This window comes from Parasteatoda tepidariorum, chromosome 3 (genome assembly GCF_043381705.1).
Source record: "Parasteatoda tepidariorum isolate YZ-2023 chromosome 3, CAS_Ptep_4.0, whole genome shotgun sequence".
Lineage (NCBI taxonomy): Eukaryota > Metazoa > Arthropoda > Arachnida > Araneae > Theridiidae > Parasteatoda > Parasteatoda tepidariorum.
In genome coordinates, this window is record NC_092206.1 from 50,029,932 (window position 1) to 50,040,646 (window position 10,715).

Sequence of the window (10,715 nt, forward strand, 5' to 3'; positions counted from 1 at the left end):
CGAGGGAAATAATTTTGGAGCCATTCAAACAATTCAAATGAAGTAACATTTAATTTTGGCTAATAAAATTTTTTAAACAAAAGTGTATGTTGGATATAAAAATTTTATATTACGGTTGTTCTCTTTGTTTAGCATTCAGAGAAATCATATCGCTTATTTGTTTTATGGTAATGTTATTAAATTTTAAGACACTCCTCTAATTAGTATTTGCTTTTTTTTTGTTTCTAAGTTTGTGTCATGCAATAAGAAAGAGTTTGCATTAAAGAATTTGTAGAAATAATTTTTTATTCAGGTGATTTGGGAGCTACAATATATGTGAACTAAATCTAAAGAATAGTGATCGAGCGTTCAAGAAAAAATGTGAATATAAATAGTAATGCATGATGTTTTCAAAGCTGTTTTTCTTTTGAATTTTCCCACAATTTCATAACATCAGAGCCTTTAGTTTTTTCTTGTATTCTTTTTTGTAACTTTTCTTCCTGTTCTGATGTGAGCTCTATCTTCATGTCATGTATGCCACCATTACGTATGAAGGTGCCACTGGACCCTTGTCCGGCTTTGAGTGCCATTGCATTGCTTCTAGCCCAATGTCTGAATCCCTTTGGAGCAATTTTCCACTCTGCAAACTCTTCACTGCGATCAAGCATTTCGGTGAATAATTTATTTGTTGTATTTTTCATGTATTCGAAGCTGCTTTTATTGACAACCTCATCTAAGACTTCTTCATTTTCAGCGACGTCTGATTCATATTCTTCTCCGAGAAATCTCGCCAATCTTTTAATCGTCTCTTTAGGATTTTGTTTCATGTCTTCAAAAGTAACGAAAAATACATTTGGATCATTTCTGTGCTCATACCATGACAACAAATTATCGAAGTAATCATTGAAATCAGTCTCTCCCTTAATGAAAAGTTCAAAAAAATCTTCAAATGTACCATCATTGAAATAATAAGCAGGAAATAACTTGGTGTGGTAATAAAATGATATGCAGCAATCTCTTGGGTTTCTTGCTACGTAAACGTACTTAGCATCTGGGGAGTATGGTGTAAGATTAAATGGAAAATGAATTTTTATGCATCCGGGTCCTGGCATTTTGCCTATTTCGTCTGGGCCTAACATTTCCAGGAAAGGACACAAAGAGAAATAATCCTTCACAGTATTAGGAATTTGCCCTTTGTTGAGAACCAGCATTACCGTTTGAATCATCCATGTTGTACCACATTTTGGGTAGGTGGCTACAAATATGTCTTTGGAAGTTGGCTTGTATTTCATTGCTGCTCTAATTATGTCTGGTTCAAAGCACTCACAATACTTGTAGCCATCGACATCAACGTACTTTGGAGTCTTTTTTACCATTTTTGTCAGAAGCTGAGTGAGGAAGAAAAAAAATGAATGCTTTTTAATGGAAGTAATTTATTATCAATATAATCTTAGTTATCTATTGAGTAGATTGAAACCGATATGTAGAAGTAATGTTTTAAGCTAAAAAATTATATCTATCCAAGAATTTAACAAATGTTGCTAGCCAGTAAAAATATTTACACTTTTTCTAGTTTTTTTTTTAAAATTAAAAATAAATACCTCTATGCATAAAAATTAAATACTTACATTTGTTTTTATTACAAAATAAAGTACCTATTATAACAAAAAACAATTATTTTAAGATGTATCAAAATAATAAAAATATATGTGTATTCGAAGTATGTTTTTACTACTGAATATGAATATTATCCGAGAATTTGCGGTTACTCGTAATAAAGTTCAATATAGTGTCTTTTTTAATACAAATTTACAAAGTGAATTACCACCTCGTCCTAACTTCCGAGTCTGCGGGATCCGAAAAATTATGAAGGAAATTTCTGAAATCACGGGTCTCGCACAATAATTACGGGATTGCTGTGGATGAAACTATATGCTTCTTAATATTATTTTGCTGAAAGAAATGTGAATGGTTTTTCCATTTTGTTTTAATACCAAATTAATACGTTACCCGGAAATATCGAATCGATCACCTTTCGATAGGCTCGATTTCGCACATATTTCATCGTAAATGCATGCTGTTTTTTTGTAATTATATTTCTAGAATTCCTCATGATTTTTTGATGTCCCGATTTTTTTTTAATGGGATATTATTCCGGCTAGTGAATTTCAAATCGCGCATTTGAATAATAACTCTTTTACTTATGAGATCGATTTGCGCCGACTTCGTCATGAATTCACAATGTTTTTCAACGGTTATACCTAGAGTGCCTGTATTGCCTACTCTAGGCACTCTAATTATACCTACGTAATTTTTAAAATTCCGATATTTTCTCCATTCACTCATCGCATATAGGTAATCACCTATCGATTTGCGATCACGTTCGTTCAATTTTGCATTGATTTCTCTGTAAATCCATATGGTTTTTCTGCAATTAATGTTACGAACATGCCATTATTTAATAAATTTCTTACAATTTTTGCAATTACTTACTATTTATCCTAAAAGGGGGAAAAATAGAAGGGCGGAGCATTGGAAAAATTCACTTTCTCACGCTTTCAGTTTCTACACACAATTATGTAGTAAATGCAAAATGTTTTAGTAGCAAATATTAATAGTTTTTTTTTATAGAAATTTTGGTTTATAATATAAGTTATAAGCTGTTAAATAACAAATGATTCTATATGTAGAATCATCAGCCCAAAAAATGAAATTTTTTTCGCTTTAAAATGTTGTTTTTTTAAAACATATAATTAAAGTATATTGATTTTGATTTGAGCTATAAATTGTTTTGCATCAATAGAAGTTTTCATGTCATACACAGTTTAAAATTCAATTTAAATATTCATTGTTAAAAGAGAAATATGGTCAATGTTGAGGTCTACGAGAAATATATATTTGAAGTTTATTAATTTGAAGAGGATGTAAAGTGATGCGTATTCTAGTGAATTCAAGAAAATTAGCTTAAAAAATTCAATAGACATAAGGAAATAGTTTACAAGTCGTTTTTCTCCATAGCAAACATTGATTGGGTAAAATATTTTCTTATATGGATTATTCTATACCTATTAATAACCGACATTAAACCCATATTAATGATTTTAGACTTTTCTAAACTTAAATCAAAAGCTAACGGTATAAGTTTTTTTTTTATTTTATTTAAATATTTTTTTTTTTTTAACATATATTTTGCGTGACCTAGTTTTATCAAATTGTGTGAATCATACCAGGAATCAAACGTTCGTTCCAAAATGTGGTTGATGTCTTGTTTTCACTTTGAGGCTGCGCCTCCTGCTCGTATCTCTCACCTGCCTACGTGATTGTTTCTCATTCATTATAAAAATCATTATCATCATTATATAAATCATTATCATCATTATATAAATCATTATCATCATTATATAAATCATTATATTCATTATTTTTCTTAAAGTTTGATATCTTTCAAAAATAAATAAATAAAACAAGGATATCATAGATTATAAAATATGTAATTTTTTCTATTTAGAAGATCTAGATGTTTAAGAGCATTTTGTTAATATATTAATTGTAACGAAATGAAAGATTGCTTAATTGTTCAAAGTTAATCTCATATTTTAATAATAGTTAAAGTTGGAAACGGCTTTTTATTCTCTTAAATTAAGTTTCTTATATTTTTTTTAAAAAAATGCAGAACAACGATTTTTCAGTTTAAGATTCATGACTGACAATAGAGCTCGAAAATCTCGAGAGAAATATTTTTACAATTGTGGATGAATAGTCATTATTAAAAGCGAAAGAAAAGTAAGAAAAAATTTGCGAAAAATGTATTTGAAATTGTTATAATTTTCGAAGAAACAATTATTTTTTAAAAAAGAGTATAATAAATAAATAATGAATTAAAAGATTAATAAAAATTAAATACATAATTAAATTAATAATAATGGCAATAAAAATCTTTTGGGTTAATTTCATAAATAGAAATGAGAAATCAGACTTCAAATCTGTAATTGCATATCTACGAGCTGCAGATTGGTTCGCATGATATTTTTTACTCGAACTAATTAACCAATGTTAAATTTTTTTATTCTGTCATATTCTCTAAACATTTTTTTGCAAACTTAATATTAAATTAAATTCCTAATATTAAATTCCTAATTTTACATTTCGAAATCTAATAGTTACTGCGCAGCAAAACGAAAAGTAACCTAAAGTTGATAACTGTAATGTAAAGTGGATAAGTCTAACGTAAAATTTATAAACGCTATCTAAATCATTAGTGAGAAAGGTGAGATTTAAAACACCAACAATTTCCCGAAAGACACTTGAAGATTTTGAGAATCACTTTTCAACTTTTTATATTCTCAAATAATTTATGTTCGAAATACATGTGTAAATTATTTTACTCCATTTTTGACTAGTACTCTAAAAAATCTATAATAAGGGTGATAATTACTGGACATCCTGTACACACGACTCGTATTTTACATCATTCTANATGAATATTATCCGAGAATTTACGGTTACGCGTATTAAAATTCAATATAGTGTCTTTTTTTTATTATTTTTTTTTTAACAAATTTATAAAGTGAATTACAACTTCGTCCTAACTTAACTTCCGAGTCAGCGGGATCCGAAAAATTATGAAGGAAATTTCTGAAACCTCGGGCATCGCACAATAATTACACGATTGCTATGGATAAAACCATATGTTTCTTAATATTATTTTGCTGAAAGAAATGTGAATGGAACAAGCGGGTTTTTTCATCTTGTTTTCATACCAAATTAATACGTTACGAAAATTTCGAATCGATTACCTTTCGATGGGCTCGATTTTGCACATGTTTCATCGTAAATCCATGCTGTTTTTTATTCCTAGATTTCCTCATGATTTTTTGATATCCCGATTTTTTTTTTAATGGGATATTATCTCGGTTACTGAATTTCGAATCGCGTATTTGAATAATAACTTTTTTACTTACGAGATCGATTTGCGCCGACTTCGTCATGAATTCACAATTTTTTTCGCACTACTTTTGCAACTGTTATACCTACGTAATTTTTAAAATTCCGATATTTTCTTCATTCACTCATCGCATATGGGTAATCACCTATTGATTTGCGATCACGTTCGTTCGATTTTGCATTGATTTCTCTGTAAATCCATATGGTTTTTCAGCAATTAGTGTTACAAACATGCCATTATTTAATAAATTTCTTACAATTTTTACAGTTATACTTACTATTCATCTAATGGGGGGGGGGAATAGGAGGGCGCAGCATTGAAAAAATTCGCTTTCTCACGCTTTCAGAAACTACACACAATTATGTAATAAATACAAAATGTTTAAGTAGCAAATATTAATAGTTTTTTTAATAGAAATTTTGGTTAACAGGATAAATTTTAAGCTACTAAATAATAAATGATTCTATGTGTAGAATCATCAGCCCAAAAAATGACATTGTTTTTTTCGTTTTAAAAAGTTTTTTTAAACATATAATTAAAGTATATTGATTTTGATTTGAGCTATAAATTGTTTTGAATCAATTGAAGTTTGCATGTCATAGGCAGTTTAAAATTCAATTTCAAATATTTATTGTTAAAAAAAAAATATGGTGAATGTTGAGGTGTAGGAGAAATATATATTTAAAGTTTATTAATTTGAAGAGGATGTAAAGTGACGCATATTCTAGTGAATTCAAGAAAATCAGCTTAAAAAATTCAATAGATATAAAGAAATAGTTTTCAAATCGTTTTTCTCCATTGCAAACATTGATTGGGTAAAATATTTTTCTACTATGGATTATTCTATATCTATTAATAACCGACAATAAACCCATATTAATGATTTTAGACTTTTTTAAACTTAAATCAAAAGCTAACGGTTATAAGTTTTTATTTAAGTATTGTTTTTTTTAACATATATTTTACTTAAATGACAATGACCTAGTTTTATCAAATTGTGTGAATTATATGAGGAATCAAACGTTCGGTCGAAAATATGGTCTTCACTTAGAGGCTGCCCCTCCTGCTCGCTCCTCTCACCTGCCTACGTGATTGCTTCTCACTCATCAATATATTTTTCTTAAAGTCTGTTATCTTTCAAAAATAAATAAATAATACAAGGATATCTTAGATTATTAAATATGTAATTTTTTAAATTAAGATGTAAGAGCATTTTGTTAATATATTAATTGTAACGAAATAAAAGATTGCTTAAACTTGTAAAATAATCATCTATCATTGAAAAAAATTAGACTAGGAATACAGATTGAGCGAAACAATAAATGATAAGAGATAAACGAGAAGTAATTTTACTCGTTAATGATAACTTCATATCAGTGTGCTAACCTTGTTCAAAGTTAATCTCATATTTTAATAATAGTTAAAATTGAAAACGGCTTTTAATTCTCTCAAATTAAGTTTCTTATATTTTTTTAAAAACAGGAGAATAACGATTTTTCAGACTGACAATAGAGGGCGAAAATCTCGAGAGAAATATTTTTACAGTTGTGGATAAATAGTCATTATTAAAAGCAAAAGAAACAATTGCGGGAAAAGTATTTGAAATTGTTATAATTTTCAAACAAACAATTGTTTTCTTTTTAAATATAAAAAATAATGAATAAAAAGATATGTAAAAATTTAATAGCAATAAAAATCTTGCTTTAATTTCATAAATAGAAATGAACCTGCCAATCAGATTTCAAATCTGTAATTGCATATCAACGAGCTGCAGATTGGCTCGCATAATATTTTTTACTCTAACTAATTAACGAATGTTAAATTTATTTATTCCGACATACTCTCTAAACATTTTTTTACAAACCATCCCAATTTTAGATTTCTAAGTCTAATAGTTATTGCGCAGCAAAACGAAATGTAACCTAAAGTTGATAACTGTAATGTAAAGTGGATAAGTCTAACGTAAAGTTCATAAACGCTATTCAAATCACTAGTGAGAAAGGTGAGGTTTAAAACACCAACAATTCCCTGAAAGCTGAAAGACACTTGAAGATTTTGAGAATCACTTTTCAACTTTTTATATTCTCAAATAATTTATGTTCGAAATACATGTGTAAATTATTTTACTCCATTTTTGACTAGTACTCTAAAAAATCTATAATAAGGGTGATAATTACTGGACATCCTGTACACACGACTCGTATTTTACATCATTCTAATAAAAAAGTTATATTTTTATTCGTTAAATAAATTGCATTGGTAAAAAGAAAAAGCTATGACGAGCATGTTTTTTTATGAACAGCATTTGCTGATATGGAACTGTTATGGAATTGTATTCTTAAAAGTCTTAATTTTCTAGGAATACGTGAATTAGGCGGCAGAAAACTACATAAAATATTTAACAGGATAGTTATTTTACTTTTAATACATTAATATATAAGTTGCAATTTCTCAATATAGAATAGTTTTAGATGCTGTAAGCAATTGGAAGATTTCGTTGTCGATTACTAAAAGTAAAGAGTTTTCTTCTGCTGTTTTTTGTTAACATTTTATAAGCGTATTCTTCTAACTCCTTAAAGACACATGCCATGAAATCAACTGTAAAGCTACTAAAAAAATTTTGTCTTAAAGCTTTTTGTTTAATTTGAAAAAGTAAATCTGTAAGATGCAAAATATTTAAAAAACAATCTTATGAAATAAGTAAGATTACAAGAAAAAATTATTCCTAAAATGGTATTAACTAAAATAATTCTGAATAATTCTAATATATAAATTAGTGCTAATTGAATTGATAATTAGTACTTTCTTCGTGATATTACGAACGGTTAATTCATACTTATTTGAATAAAAATAAAAGGCTGCAATATCACTTATCAAGTTAAGGTATGCTGACATTTATAAAATTTAAAATAGTATAATATTTAAAAATAATTTATGTTAAATTTAAGTCGAAAAATTAATTTCTATGAGTTTATGATGCAATCTTGAAACGGTCCCAAAAATGGGACCATTGACATTAATGAGTAACAATTAATATGGTACTCATAGTTTGGTCAGGACGAGCAATCCAAAGTTTGGACACCTTAATGTTAATTATACTTTTTATGTATTTCACCTTATCTCGAGAACGTTTCATAAAAATTGAAAAAATTTTGCATACAAAATATACGACTTCTTTAAAATTCGATTTCTCAGGAATTATTCGACCGATTTCCCTCAAATTTTGTGTTTTGCCATGTAAATGTACATACTTTAAAATAATTTAAAAAATTGCATACCTTACAAGTCAAAATTTTTTCGACTATTATTGAATAAAATAATAAATGTTTACTAAAATTTATTTTTCGCATGGAATTATTTTTGGATGTTATTAGCAATTTTAATATAAAATCGTATATATAATTGTGAGCAAAATTTTTTCAATTCGCTTCAAAATTTCTTGAGATATGGTGAAATACGAAAAAAGTAAAATTAACATTAGCAGCCCAAACTTTGGATCATTCTTCTGTCCAAACTATGGGAATCCGAATCTATCGAAAAAAATATATGTTTATTCAGATAAACTACATTTTTATGTCTGTTTTCGTAATTGAAAATATCGTCTGCACTAACTAATTAGCATATTTGAGGTCCCCTTTTTGAATCATTAGGTTTCAATCGTGAATCGTAGAACGTGAATATCAGATCATTAAATCAAAAGCTATTCAGGGTGCTCCTTCAATTTGGTGCACAGTTCATACAAATCAATAAATAAAAAATAAAAAAAGCAATAATAATAATAATATATATATTGCTTTTTTGAATACGTTTCAACTTCACATGAATTTTAACTTTTGTTTCAAACTTCACATGATTCTTTCTACAATTGGTNCATACTTTAGAATAATTTTAAAAATTTCATACTTTAAAAGTCAAAATTTTTTCTAATATTATTAAATAAAATAATAAATGTTTACTGAAATTTATTTTTCGCATGTAATTATTTTTGGATGTTATTAGCAATTTTAATATAAACTCGTATATATAACTGCGAGCAAAATTTTTTCAATTCGCTTAAAAATTTCTTGAGATACGGCGAAATACGAAAAAAGTAAAATTAACATTAGCACCCCAAACTTTGGATCATTCTTCTGTCCAAACTATGGGAATCCGAATCTATCGAAAAAAATATATGTTTATTCAGATAAACTACATTTTTATGTCTGTTTTCGTAATTGAAAATATCGTCTGCACTAACTAATTAGCATATTTGAGGTCCCCTTTTTGAATCATTAGGTTTCAATCGTGAATCGTAGAACGTGAATATCAGATCATTAAATCAAAAGCTATTCAGGGTGCTCCTTCAATTTGGTGCACAGTTCATACAAATCAATAAATAAAAAATAAAAAAAGCAATAATAATAATAATATATATATTGCTTTTTTGAATACGTTTCAACTTCACATGAACTTTAACTTTTGTTTCAAACTTCACATGATTCTTTCTACAATTGGTTTATGAGAACAAAAATCTTTTTTATTTTATTTTTTATTTATTTATTCTTTTTTTTAAAGAATTCAGTAGTATAGAATGCTCATGCGCTAGAATTGCATTCGGAGTATTGGACCAGTATTGTCTGAGGATAGAATCCTTTGCTATCGCCAATCGCCCATTAATGTAGCTCTAGTGAAACGTTAACTATCAAATCGTAGTTACTCATTCACTAAAAATTTACTTAAAATATTCATTACAAAGGATCTCGAATAGTATGAAATTTGAAATCTATTTTAAAATTAATTAATAAAATTTAAAGTTAATTTCAATAAAAAAAAAAAGAGCGGAGCAGAAGGTAAGGCACAAATAATTTATTTTAAAATCAAGTTACGAAAGCCAAAATCTTACCTGAAGTTCTCAATCCTCAAATATAATAATTTGTTATGGTAACAAGAGTTTGTTGCCTCTGTTTTTATTAACCACGTGAGGTAGTTATTATATGGAAATGGTCATGAATGCGTGGCGGATTAAAGCTTAAGAATGGCGATAGCCTTGGTTCTTTCATGTAATTCCTCTGAATCTCATTTATTACTGTGTTTTAATAAGAGATTCGTCAAAATTATTTATTTTTCAACATAATATGTGCAAAAGTTTCAATTTTTTGGTGAAATTCATAGCTGACTTTTAAATTTCACTACGGACGACAAGTTATAATCCTTCTATGGAAGGTATAGAACGTTTCCTTCTGAAAACCAGTGGCGGAAATGAGACTTATGTACTCTTAGATTTTTTTAAAAAAAACTTTAATATTATAATGAAACTTTCAAATTATTTACGCACTTCGGTTTTTATTTATTTTATTATTTTACAAATGCACATGCTCTTTCGTGAGCATTTTCTTCAATGTATAAGCATGATTTTTATTATTTTTTTAATCAATTTTGGACCCCCTCCCCCCTTTTGTTAGCAAATCACAAAACCCCTCCTATGCTTACGTCTATGTTAGAAAGTCGGAATAATCCCTTGCGTAAACTTGACCTTTTCTGAAGTAATCTAATTTTGGGAATAAATTCAAATGAACGATGTAGCTCCGCAAAACTCGTGTTTAAATTCATTTTATAAAATTTTCGAGTAGAATATTCTTTAGGAATCTTTTCTATTTTCCGGTAGTATTTAAAATTCATGCCTCTTAAACTGCTGGAAGAAATTTCTGTGTAACTATTTCTTATTTCAAACTTAACATCTACTTCAAACATCACGTCTATTTTTTTTCTCTTTAAAATTCTATAAATTTTCTTCCGAATTTTAAGAAAAATG

At 27.7% G+C, this 10,715-nt stretch overlaps 1 protein-coding gene across 1 annotated transcript; it reads right to left on the reverse strand.

The window, feature by feature from the left end:
- Positions 1-263: 263 nt before the first annotated feature.
- On the reverse strand, positions 264-10,065 carry LOC107455386 (sulfotransferase ssu-1-like). The gene is made up of 2 exons (XM_016072927.3): positions 9,807-10,065; positions 264-1,367 (listed from the first exon to the last, which is right to left on the reverse strand). Exon 2 carries the CDS (start codon positions 1,353-1,355, stop codon positions 390-392), a length of 966 nt encoding a protein of 321 aa, XP_015928413.1. The 5' UTR covers positions 1,356-1,367; positions 9,807-10,065; the 3' UTR covers positions 264-389.
- Between the last annotated feature and the right edge of the window lie 650 nt (positions 10,066-10,715).